Below are 13,417 nucleotides of genomic sequence, written 5' to 3' on the forward strand. Positions count from 1 at the left end.
AGCAGATATTTGTTCATCACCCAAGAAATTATTCTTTCTACATGGCAAAAGTTATAGCTTTGGATCATGGATTAGTGAAACATTATTACCCCGTTACAGATCCTGAATAAAGTACTATATTCTTTCTTTTGGCATGGTTCTGACCAAGCTGCTACCTCTTAAATAAACTACAATGAAGTTCCAAGACTTTTGAAGCAATATTTGTGTGACAGTGGGAAAATGTAAATAAATATAAAAGAGGAAAAAACAGTCTTTAGTGGCTCTAAAAAAAAAGTGTCAAATCTACAGAGAATTGCTTATGAAAAAAGAATATTACATATGTTGTGATTTCAGCCTTCCATATTTGAAAAGAATTAGTGTGATGAAACCTTTAGAAACTTAAATGTCTAACACATCATCAGCCCAGCTACCATTCATTCTAATGGACCTCTGGAAGAATGAACATCCACCACTGTGCATTCTTAGTGTGGTCTCTAGAGAAGAACTTAACAGCCAGCTGAAAGCACAAAGTATTTTGTTATTAAAACAACCAAAGAAAACAGACCATGCTGGGATTCAGTGCTTTCCAAAATCCACTTGAGGCTAAAATCGAAGAACTATATCCGCAGTAACTCAACTGTCCAGAACAATAATGTAAAGGACTCTCTCCTTAATAATAACGCTTTTTTAAACTACAGTTTAGCAGAAAGAAACTTTGCTATATGAGACATGGTTACTTCTCAAAATCAGAAATGTAATTGTTCTAGCTTTGCTTTCTATGTTGAAAATACAATGAATTGGAAATGTTTTTACTATTAAGAGAAACAGGAAACACTTTACTTCATTTGTTCTTAATGGATTTTCCTGTCCATGGTTTGTCTAAATACAATATATTAAAAACTGTGTGGGTATAGTCTAGAAACTCGGGGAAAATATTTCAAAGAACATTTTAAAGTTACCTTTCAAGATCTTAGGGGGCCTTTTTAAGATTAGAATAATTAAATATCTGCCAGGATAACAAGAAAAAAAAAATGACACACTGGAAACCATATGGTATGGAGAAGAATTCCCTAGCTTAAAACCTGAAACCTCATAGGAATGATGAGAAACAAACCTGGAAGAGGCTACTTTGCTTTTTATGTTCATCATGCACCTTAATTAAAAGTGTGCTAAACAAAAGCCAATGTATTAAGGCATTCTGGTTCCTGTATGTCAGGCAGTAAAGAGTCATATCTGCTGTACTTAGTGATGCTTCTTATTGATCTTGGGAGGGAACCACAGTAATATTGAATCTGGACAACCAGAGCAAAGTAAGTTGCATTTATATTTCAATGAATAAATTGGACTATGTCTAAATTACCCAGACCTCCTTCTCAGGGAGACTAATTTTAGAACGAACAGTGGCTACATTATTGGAATTATAAACTTCCACTTTTCTCCCCTATGAATTAATATTCTTGATTATAAAAAAGTTTCTGAGGAGTCAATAAAAAAGTCATTTTTCTGAGGATTTAGCCATAAGTTTATAACATTATTTGAGATGACTTGATAATAATTAATATTAAGAAAATGGGTTACCACATAAAATACTTATCAATCACAAATGTACTGAGTTCTGCTAGAAAACTTTGTTCCTGAAAAGTTGGGTATGAGTTCAAGCATTTTATATAAAACAATATTCTTCTTTTAGGGGCGCCTGGGTGGCGCAGTCGGTTAAGCGTCCGACTTCAGCCAGGTCACGATCTCGCGGTCCGTGAGTTCGAGCCCCGCGTCAGGCTCTGGGCTGATGGCTCAGAGCCTGGAGCCTGTTTCGGATTCTGTGTCTCCCTCTCTCTCTGCCCCTCCCCCGTTCATGCTCTGTCTCTCTCTGTCCCAAAAATAAATAAATGTTGAAAAAAAAATTAAAAAAAAAAAAAAACCAAACAATATTCTTCTTTTAAAGTTTTTTATACTTTCAAATTTTATTTTCAGTTTTGACTGAAGCTTACATTTGCTTGAGGCTTCGTTCACTCTTACACTGGCTACCTCCTATAGACTTTGCAGAGCAGTTTCAAACTTACTTTACTAACTTACTGCTCATACTTAAATGTACTATGGAAATTCTTTTTCACAAATAAATCCATAGTGGTGAGGTAAAAAGAGACATGTGTTGACACAAATTTTAGTTTGACTTTTGGTTCCACAATCAACCTTTTCCAAGGTTCAGTTCTCTTATGTGTAAAACCAGGTAAATAATATCTAAACTACTGTGAGGAAACAAACAAATCCTTCATTTAAAGTATCTGCCTAGGGGTGCCTGGGTGGCTCGGTCCGTTAAGCGTCCGACTTCGGCTCAGGTCATGATCTCACGGTCCGTGAGTTCCAGCCCCGCGTCAGGCTCTGTGCTGACCGCTCAGAGCCTGGAGCCTGTTTCAGATTCTGTGTCTCCCTCTCTCTCTGCCCCTCCCCTGTTCATGCTCTGTCTCTCTCTGTCTCAAAAATAAATAAATGATAAAAAAAAAATTAAAGTATCTGCCTAACATACTACTTAGCACACAGTAGGCATTTCAACAAATATTTTTTCCCTCTCATTGCTCCTCCATTACAAGGATCATTGGAAACTATTAATTAGTTCGGATTTTTATTTGAGAGTGCTGTCTATCTCTGGAGATAAGTTTATTTGAAATGGAAGTAGCCATTAGGGATGTTGTAATCATGGGAAATTTTATTTTTTCTTTCTTTTTTAATGTGTATTTATTTATTTTGATAAAGAGAGAGAGACAGACAGAGACAGAGACAGAGAGAATCCCAAACAGACTGCACTGCCAGCGTGGAGCCTGATGCAGGACTTGATCTCACGAGATCTGTACCCAAGCCCAAATCAAGAATTGGACACTTAACCGACTTAGCCATCCAGACACTCCTTGGGCAATTTTAACTTTGTCAATTTTCAGAATACAATTTAGGATTTATTCCTCCTCATGATTTTGTGACTCATGCAAAATAAAACACTTTCAACTGCCCCATTAGAATGAAACCCAAGTGTGATTACTATTGTTATATTAGCAGACACTGAACTCAGCCTAACTGGAAATACTTTGTAATTCACTCATGTGGTATTCCATTTCCCATTAAATGCTGATTAATATGCAAGTTGTAAGTTATTTTAGTGGCAAAGATGATTTAAATATTGGGCTTACCTGAACAGCATCAAAATACATCTTCTTAGCTTCTAGATCTGTCTTGTCAGACATTAACCACGCCTTTAGCAAATATTCATAAAAGCTGTCTCCGAGTCCTCCAACTGATACGTGATCTGCAAAGAGAGGAAAATGAATTTTAAAGTGATTCAGGCTTTAACTCAGATAATGCAGCAAAATCACATTAGTAACTAGGATGCAAAAGCCTACGTCAACTGCAACTCGATGTTACATTTAAATTCCAACAAATCTCTTGTTTTCAGAAAGATATTCTGAACTGAGCAGATGTGCTGTTAACTAATGTGATATACTCTAAATAATTACCAGGGTAGTTTTGTAAACATGAAGATAAAAAATACATAATCAACCTCAATTCCTAAAATCTGGTTTTCTAGTTAAAACTACCAAATTAAAATGTTTCACGGTATATATTCAAATAAATTTTTAATTGCTTTAGCTTTCACTAACATAACTAAAGTATGTCAAATACTATGAGTATTAACAAATCTTAAAAAGGACTGGCAGGGGCGCCTGGGTGGCGCAGTCGGTTAAGCGTCCGACTTCAGCCAGGTCACGATCTCGCAGTCCGTGAGTTCGAGCCCCGCGTCAGGCTCTGGGCTGATGCCTCAGAGCCTGGAGCCTGTTTCCGATTCTGTGTCTCCCTCTCTCTCTGCCCCTCCCCCGTTCATGCTCTGCCTCTCTCTGTCCCAAAAATAAATAAACGTTGAAAAAAAAAAAAAAAAAAGGACTGGCATATGATAAAATGAAGCTCCTCAGACTCTTTGATGATGATGATGGTGATGATGATGATGATGATTAGATAAAGTTTCTAGTGTTTTCAACCTATAAGGTCAAAATCCTTTGAGGGAGGCCAGTAAGAAAGAAGACAGGGCAGGAGACGTTCTTCCTAACACTCCATTCCTACAATCCTCCCCTCCCCTACTGCCACTTATTATGCCACATCTACTACATATAGTACCACAATTTTGCAACTTATAGGTTAAGTATCCTCATTAAAAGTGAAAAAAATTAAGGCTTAGTGAGGCTAAATGAGATTGCATCACTGGTAAGTGCCATCTGACTCCACCGCCCATACACGGTCTCGCACTTGGAACTTCTTGCTCTCTACCTTGTGACACTGAATGTATTCTTTTGCCTACTGCCTGAATTAATACTTTAATTTTTCAAGCATATCTACCTACAAAAACAGAGACATAATCTATTTGAAATATCATTTCTAGAATTCATAGAGAATTTGAGCACTAATAAAACAGCCTTATTTTGGAAATATGCATTTTAAGTTTCATAACTCACACCTAGTTTTACATAACTGTTTAAAAAAATGTTTTTATTTTATTATTTAAAAAAAAATTTTTTTTTCAACGTTTATTTATTTTTGGGACAGAGAGAGACAGAGCATGAACGGGGAAGGGGCAGAGAGAGAGGGAGACACAGAATCAGAAACAGGCTCCAGGCTCCGAGCCATCAGCCCAGAGCCTGACGCGGGGCTCGAACTCACGGACTGCGAGATCGTGACCTGGCTGAAGTCGGACGCTTAACCGACTGCGCCACCCAGGCGCCCCTAAAAAAATGTTTTTAAATGTTTATTTCTGAGTGAGAGAGAGAGAGAGACAGAGACAGACAAGAGTGGGGGAGGGGCAGAGAGAGAGGGAGACAGACTCCGAAGCAGGCTCCAGGCTCCGAGCTGTCAGTACAGAGCTCAGCGCAGGGCTTAAACTCACAAACCATAAGATCATGACCCGAGCCAAAGTTGGATGCTTAATCGACTGAGCCACTCAGGCACCCCAACATAACTATTTTTTAAAATAAGACCTTTGTGTTGACTTTGTCATATAAAAGTGAACCCGTTTTTACACAGCTAACAAGACAATTTTCTCCTAACACCTACCTGACAACTCCACTTGGAGGCTTATGTGGGGACAGGATTAAACAGGTTAAAACTGAATTTATTCTCTTGTCCTTCTCAAACTTACCTTCTGCTGTTGGTGCCTGTCTCACTAACATGGCACCATCATCCTCCCAACTGTGCAAGTTAGACATCAGAGAGTCATTCTTCACTTCTCTCTCTCTTCCTTATCAGTGAGCTACTGAACTCTACTAATTTCACCTCTTATATATTTCCTGAATCCATCCACTCCTCTGTCCTCACCAATATGATCCTGGATGAAGCTACCAATAGCCCCTGCTTCCAAGGCTTCAGTGCCCAATTATTTGGCCTTTTTTACTTCGATAGCATGCAGCTGTTTACATTTAAATTAATTAAAAGAAAATAAAATAATTCAGTTCCTCAGCCATACTCGTGCCCAACAGCTACATGTGGTCCTTGGTTACTGTACTGCACAGAAAAGATACAGAACATTTCCATCATCACACCGAGTTCTAATGGTAGTGCCACTCCAAACTATTCCCCCATTAATACCAGAATAACCCTTTTGACATGTGAACTGGATCATCCCTAATTGGAAGCCTTCAATGGCAAAGACTCAAATCCTGGGTCTTCGGAGACTGAGAGGCCCTGCATGGTCTCCATCTTCCCCATATTACTATCAATTCTGCTCTGATTGCTTTCTATCCTCTTGCCATATGGCTCTTCTTTTGTTCCCTTGAAACCAGCAGGCTCTACTGCAGGAATTCTAAAGGTGTTGTTCTCTGGGCCTGATGTGCATTCCCTGACTTCTTTCCCTTTCAGTAGTAACTCTTACTCATATTTCATGTCTAGGATCAAATGTTGCTTCCTCAAAGATGCTTTCTTTCCCTGACCCTCACCCACTGGGTTCCCTCACTATACACTTTTTGATAACACGTGTTTACTACACTTGGCAATTTCAAAAGATGGTGGAATTTCTTCTCTGTCTTCTCTACAAGATCATCATCCAGGAGGACAGGGACTAGATCTACCATGTGGCCTGGTCCATAATCAGCCCCTGAAAGTAGCTTGCATATAGCAGGTACTCAGTAAACAATTGAGGAACAAAGCAAAATTCTTGTAAGGACTATACCCAATCAGGGCTATATTTGTAAGTAGTGAAATATGTGATTTTTATTATTGTAAGAATGTCCAGATTTACAGTTTTAATTCTGATGTAAAATTAGTGTTTTTACAATTGTAAGGCAGATTCTTGAAACAGCAGTGTTTGAAGTGACCTTTGCAATTTCCTAAATAAATTACCACAGAAACCTCTGACATTTACAAACTAAATACACTAAGTACTATCTCATCAATAACAAGCCCTGTTGTTATAAACATGATTGCAGGAGACAAATGGAAGTGATGCATGGTAAAGAAAATCACTGTCTGGTTACTGTCAAAATAACAAGGTCTAGATGAAGTAATAGGAAATGATGGCCATGATCCAGACATGCCCTTCAGAGTTCAAGCACTGAGAGTTGAAAGCTAACAGCCAGAAGCAGCTTCATTTTCTTCCCCCTTGGGTTATGATTCTATAATGGACGGAAGAAGCAAGTTTGGGCATTTGATGATTTTTAAAAAAGGAAAAAGGGTTATATAACAATATATTTGCTTTAATTAATTTTGGTAAACACCAGATAATTTTCTATATTTTTATTTCCTTCCTATAGGTTTTTCATATTTGGAAAGAATCAAAATAAAGGAACATAGAGGAGAAACAAGAGCAAGCTTTTTTGATAACTTAGAATATCACTCACTAAGTTTCCCCCAATCTGGAGGACTGTTTGTGTTGGCAACAGAATTCTGTGTAAATATTTAGTGGGTGTGGGACAGAACATGCTCGATTTTATCAGCAGGAAGGGACTGCCCACTTCTAGAAAGAACATATATGGTATTTTTATTCCCAAATGTTCTAAACGTAATGTGTACTACGGTCACTCAAATATTATGCTCTTCTCTATGGAAGGCAATTTACTCTTTCCTTCCTGAGAGGAATAGTTCCCATAAAAGGATTCATAATACTTAAAGAGATAAAACGAGTAGCAAAAGAATCAAGACAAAAAGGATTAAATACTCAGTATCTTTAATGTTTAATAATTTGTACACTTCATCTGAATCTGAACTTCTCAAAGCATTCCCCCAATGATGCAAGTGACACTATATGTATATTAATCAAGAGAGAACGATAATTTTCCGTCTATAGACACAGAGTCCCAACTAGCCTCAACAGTTGCAAGATCTCTTTGTATTATCAGTGACCAGGACCTGATGCTGTCTCTCAGCCACAACTGAGGAGCAGGGGCAACTGTTAAAGGAGAATAAATAGAACCATTATTAAAAGCAGAGACAGAAAGACAGATACACAGTGCATGAGGATTCACAAAATTCAAGTAAGCAAACACCTACTAGGTGCAAGATATAGTGTGCTGGGCTAACAAACATCACTAAGGCAAAGTCACTGGCCTCAAAAGTTCTGGGTCCCTAGGAACAGGGATGTATACAAATCACTTTGAAAAAGACAATGATAGGAAAGCACTCAAAGTGTTGGGGGAGGGGAAGAAGATGGCAAGTAGAAGGCAAGTGGGTGCTAACAAATTACAACCAGGGTCTTGAAGAAGAAGGTCCCCCAGAAGAAAGGGCAATTGAGCTGGATGTTGGCAAAGTCAGAAAAGAGGTAAAAGGGCCGAGGAAACAGCACAAACCAGAACCTGGATATGCCCAAGCAGGCCTTGATTAAAGAATGAAAAAAACAAATGGGTCTCCCTTGTGGCTGGAACACAGGATGGAGGTGCAGGAGGCGAAACGGACATGAGACTCATCAACCCTATTTGTCTGCCATCAGGAAATTGGCCCATAAGCAATCCAAATATAAAGGGCCCTTTGTACCGGGAAACATGGCCAAATACACAATATACTGGTAACGCAGAAGGTGAAGCTGGAATATTCCAGTACGACTGATACTTTTTGTCCCTCTTCACAGTGGCTTCTAAATCACAGGAAGAAAAGAGTCAATCAAAGATAATTTTTTTTTTCAATTTTTAAAATCATTCATGAGAAGGAAAATGCTAAAACTACCTGTCCTTTTAGAGAATCTTCTCTGGTCCTTGTACTCAGAAAGCAACTCAAATTCTATTTTATTTCAAATACTCTACTGGTCCTCCAACTTTTAGTCTCAGCACCCTTTTACACTCTTAAAAATTAAGAAATACTCCAAATAACTTGTTTATGTAATATCTATAAATATCTACCATATTGGAAACTAGATTTAAAATATTTAAATTAAAAATATTTTATTCATTTAAAATAATAATACAACCGTTATATTAACAAAGTTTTTTTCATAAACATGTTATATTTTACAAAAGAAAATAATCAGTGAAAAGACTGACACTGGTTTACATTTTTGAAAATCTTTTAAATTTTTGCTATACCAGAAGACAGCTGGATTTTCATATCTGCTGTATATTCAATCCACTACTGTATGCCATTCTGGTGGAAATACACAAAGAAAGTTCAGCCTCACACAGTTACATAGTTGGAAAAGGGAAAGGTATTTAAAGAATCTTTCTAGACAAGTATGGATATTTTTCTTTGATACTAAAATAAAACTTGACAAATCGTTTTTTAAAGGTTAAAAATGTCAAAAAAATATTTTTTAATCTTTATTATTTTTGAGAGAGAGAGAGTGTGTAAGCAGGGAGGAGCAGAGAGAGAGGGAGATACAGAATCCGGAGCAGGCTCCAGGCACTCAGCTGTCAGCACAGATCCTCATGTGGGGCTTGAACTCACAAACTGTGAGATCACGACCTGAGCCGAAGTTGGACGCTTAACTGAGCCACCCAGGTGCCCCAAAGGTTAAAAATATTTTAAAGGTTGGTTGTAAGGTGGAATTAGAAATCACATCAATGAATATTTGCACTGTTACATTAAAATCCATTGGTCTATCTTGCACTTTGAATGGATCTTCTTCCTGACATGATTTTGTAATTGCATGCATTAGTCATTTGGAAAATACTGGTTCACTGAATTATGTGGATCTTCTGAATGATGACACAGTTCACTATACAGTATCCAAAAACTGTATTTATTAATATGAACACCAATCTCATCATAAATGTCTCTAAGTATTGGTTAAAGGCATCAAGGTCATGGCGGCATATACACATTTCCTGAAATTCTAATTTTCATTTAGAAACTCAAATTCTGTCATGGCACCGACACCATCAGTTTTCTTTGAAGTGACAGGCTCGTTTTTGAGAACATGTCTACGAGTTACCCAATTCTGAACAACCAAAGTGTGTCTTCAGTTGTTCTTTCAAGTAAAAATGGTACTGCACGGAGCAATCGATGGCTGATTCAGTCTGCAACTCGAACAATCACACAAGTGCTTTTCTATGCGGCAAACACTATTTTCTATTATGCAGCAAAGAAGTGTACTCAATGGCTGCGATTTACCAGACTCAATAATTTTTTTTTGACTTGTGATTTCGGCTCAGGTCACGATCTCACGGTTCATGAGTTCAAGTGCCCCATGGGTTCTGTGCTGACAGTGAGGGGGCCTGCTTGGGATTCTCTGTCTCCCACTCTCTCTGCCCCTCCCCCACTTGCACTGTACTGTCTCCATCTCTTTCAAAATAAATAAATAAATTTAACAGGTAATTTTTTTCATTAAAACTATTCATAAGTGCCTCTGGCATATTTTTATTTCTTATTGTCGATGAGGAATACCATGATTAGTACTCTCTGGCTCCTCTACCATGGTTCTCTCTGTGGCTTCAGTGGTTTTACCCACCGTTGCTTTTGCAACAGAAGTGCAAATATCAGCACAGTGAAGGTGGCAGAAAGCCTTAGTATTAATATAAAAATAGCTCTGACTTTGTGGACCTCCTGAAAGGTCCAGTATATGGAGACCACACTTAGGTTAAGTGGCAACCATGATTATGGTCTTGTGGTCTCAACAGCATTGAGATGCCTGTCTTCCATAGGCATTACAAACACAGACTTTAGCACATTTTTTCCCCTACTAAATTATTCTTTGAGAAAAGTACTTCTAAAGTAACAGTGAGGCATAATCATCTAAGAATATAATTTTCAATATAAAGAAAATACTCAAATTAGAATTAAATTGTAAGGCATTGCTAATATCCCCAGCACAGTTAGGCACCTCACTTAGTATTCTGCACTTGCTCTTAGTTGCTGCGTTAATCTACCAGGTTTTTTTCTCCAAATCAACTTAAGAACATTCTTTCAACTACTCTGAGTCTTTGTAACACTGATCAAAGTCCTTAAGGGATCTGAAGTGAAGGCTTCTTGCATAATACTTTCTCCTAATCTGAAGATAATTCTACTGGGAAGAAACCTTTATCTGCTGGCTTAAAATTAAGTAGAGAAAACACCCTGTTTGCTCTTTCAATTTCCTAACCCTTAAAGATTCAGGTTCCTCTCTCATCTTGTAGCCAAAAAAGAAAAAAAGAAAACGCTACAAAGTAGAATGATCCAGCTACTCTTGTACAAAACGCTAATAGTTAATAGCGCAAAGGAACAATTTTTTCTTCTATCCACATGACCAGCTTGTTATAGGCTAACATCCCCACACAACCTGATCAGATCTTCCCTTCCTGATTAATAATTTAAATGTGCTTACAATGTCATCATGCTCACAGTTACCCAGGAAAAATAAGCCACCTAGTTCCCTGGTAACACAGTCGAAACGTTCCTCAAAAAGATTTGTGCTTTTTTGTGCTCCTTCTCTCTGTTACTAGAACAGTGCTGGATACCATAAAGAGCTAAAACAAGTCTAATCTTTTGACTTACATTGACCCCACTGTCCACTACTGGGATTCAGATAGTTAGGATAAAGGCCTTGTGGTTTTTCCAGGTTGTTCAGCACTGTTCGAATATTCATTACCTACAACAGAAAATGAAATGTTACTATGAAAATCTAAAAAACAATTTTGGTGCCATTCTTCTCTTTCTTCATTACATTTTTCCATGTTAGGAAAGAATTTAGAATTAGCACAAAGACAGTCGCCACTGGCTTACAAAAATAATCTCAGTAAGTGAATACAGTGACACTGATCTGCCAGACACCATAGAAGGAACTAGGGATATATCAGTGGATAAACAAAGTCATTACCCTCTTGGAATTTGCATTCTTGTGGGAGGAGACAGATAATAAACACATAAATATGTCAAGGTGGCGATAAAGCTGTGAAAAAATTATAGAGAGCAGTGAGACAGACTGATGTGAGGTGGTGAGGCTGCACGCTGAGTCAGGGATGGCCGGGGAGGCTGACGTGAGGGGATTTGAGCAGGAACTTAAAGAATCAAATGAACAACCATGCGGGAAGTTGGAGGAAGAGCAACCTAGGCAGAGGGAGGTGCAAGTACAAATGCCCTGAGGAGAAAGTGGGTTTGGCAAGACCACTGAGGCTGGAGGTGAAGAAGCAAAGGGGAGAATGTCAGAAAGCAGAGGAGAAAGGTAACCAGGGCCACATGCAAGCCTTGTGGGCCAAAATGAGGGCTTATTTTATTTCGAGTGTGATGGGAAGCCATTAAGTCTGGTGTTCTTGCAGGATGGGTGTGACTGAGGGTACGGCGGAGTTCAGGTGAGAGAAGACAGATCCCTGGAACAGGGTAGCAGCAGAGTCACAGAACAGGGCCAAAGCATTTCCTGATGGATTCGACCTAAGGTCTACCAAAAAGAGAGGAGCCTGAGCCTGGATGACCTCTGATTAGTGGTCTGAGCCACTGGGTAAACGGAGGTGTTCGTTTATTCAGATAGTGAAGACTGAGGTAGAAACAGGTCTGGGGGTTGAGTCTGAGGCATTTTTTAAGTAGTAGCTCTTTTTTAGATCTTTCAGTGGAAATGCTGGAGAGAGAGTCTGGGACATGTTGGGACTGGAATTACAAATTTGGAGTCAACAGCACATAGATAGCATGTAGACCCATGAGACTGGATGAAATAATGTAGAGAGTGAACATAAAAAGGCCCAGGCTTGAGTCCTGGGGCTTTCGGATATTTAGAGATTGGGGTGCTGAGGAAGATCCAACAAAGGAGGCTGAGAAGGAGCACTCCACTGAGGAAGGAGGCAAACCAGGATAGCACCATAAGCTTGCAGCCCCATCAGTGTCTCATGGAGAAGTGAGCAAGTACATCAGATGCTGAGAGGGTGATGAAATTGGGAGGTGAGAATAATTACCAGACCTGGTAATGTGGAGCTCACTGGTCACTGAGATGGGTGTGGCAGGGAGAAAAGCTGACTGGAAAGTGTTCAAGATAGTGGGACACAAGAAGAGGGGATAACAGAGACAAGCCTCCCAAGGAATCTTGCTGTAAAGGGGAGTTGAGAGATGGGGTGAAAGCTTAGGGCAGAAGTGTTGGGCTGAATATAAATTTACCCAAATATCTATGGGTTTGTTTCTTGCAAATTAGAAATAGATTCAATTGCTACCTCAAATTTAATTTATATTTTCAGTTTATTTATTTTTTTATTTATTTATTTTTTTAAATTTTTTTTTCAACATTTATTTATTTTTGGGACAGAGAGAGACAGAGCATGAACGGGGGAGGGGCAGAGAGAGAGGGAGACACAGAATCGGAAACAGGCTCCAGGCTCTGAGCCATCAGCCCAGAGTCCGATGCGGGGCTTGAACTCACGGACCGCGAGATCGTGACCTGGCTGAAGTCGGACGCTTAACTGACTGCGCCACCCAGGTGCCCCTATATTTTCAGTTTAAAAAGTCACATACGTGGTTCATACAGTCCCACACAACACCTATATATTTTTAGATAAGGAAAAAATTCAGAGAGGTGAAGAGACTTGCTTGAGGTATAGAGAAGCAGACATGTATCACAGGCTGCCTCACACAGAGTTAGAAAATGCCAGAAAAAGGCTGCAGGATTACTGTTTGGTAAAATGAAATGCCGCATGTAACAAAACATCATAAAGAACTATATTAAACTTGGTTGTTCTTTTCCACATCCAAAATTACTAAATCGTCCAGGAGAGGATATTGTTTCTCACAAGTGAAGCTTTGCAATGCAAGGTGTATTGGAGGATCTCACCTTTTCAGCAAAGATGGGGTTTCCTGATAAGTGGCTCAAGTGTAGAAACTCCAAATGCAGAGTTCCGAATTCTGCCAAAATACTGCTGCCTCCTGAGGCCCAGGGCCAGTTCCTTCCAATCCCACTAAAGAAGAGAGGAGATTGAAGAGTTATGGGTCAGACTAATGCCAATTTTTGCAGCTCTAAATAACAGAAGTGAAAGAGACAGCTTTTGAATAATGGCATCTCAGCTGATAGTCCACTCTGGATATTTAAAAATAT

At 38.9% G+C, this 13,417-nt stretch overlaps 1 protein-coding gene across 1 annotated transcript in view; it reads right to left on the reverse strand.

Annotated features, from left to right (window-relative positions):
* The window catches only part of MAN1A1 (mannosidase alpha class 1A member 1), a 173,066-nt gene that overhangs the window by 15,442 nt on the left and 144,207 nt on the right, over positions 1 to 13,417 (reverse strand). Inside the window, exons 7-9 of the mRNA XM_025925936.2 lie at positions 13,157 to 13,280; positions 10,903 to 10,996; positions 3,159 to 3,274 (exon numbers count right to left, since the gene is read on the reverse strand). Of these exons, the coding sequence (XP_025781721.2) occupies positions 3,159 to 3,274; positions 10,903 to 10,996; positions 13,157 to 13,280 (334 nt within the window). The remainder of the gene's footprint in view (positions 1 to 3,158; positions 3,275 to 10,902; positions 10,997 to 13,156; positions 13,281 to 13,417) is intronic.

The sequence above is a fragment of the Puma concolor genome, chromosome B2, assembly GCF_028749965.1.
Source record: "Puma concolor isolate L17-30 chromosome B2, mPumCon1.1.hap2, whole genome shotgun sequence".
NCBI classification, from domain to species: domain Eukaryota; kingdom Metazoa; phylum Chordata; class Mammalia; order Carnivora; family Felidae; genus Puma; species Puma concolor.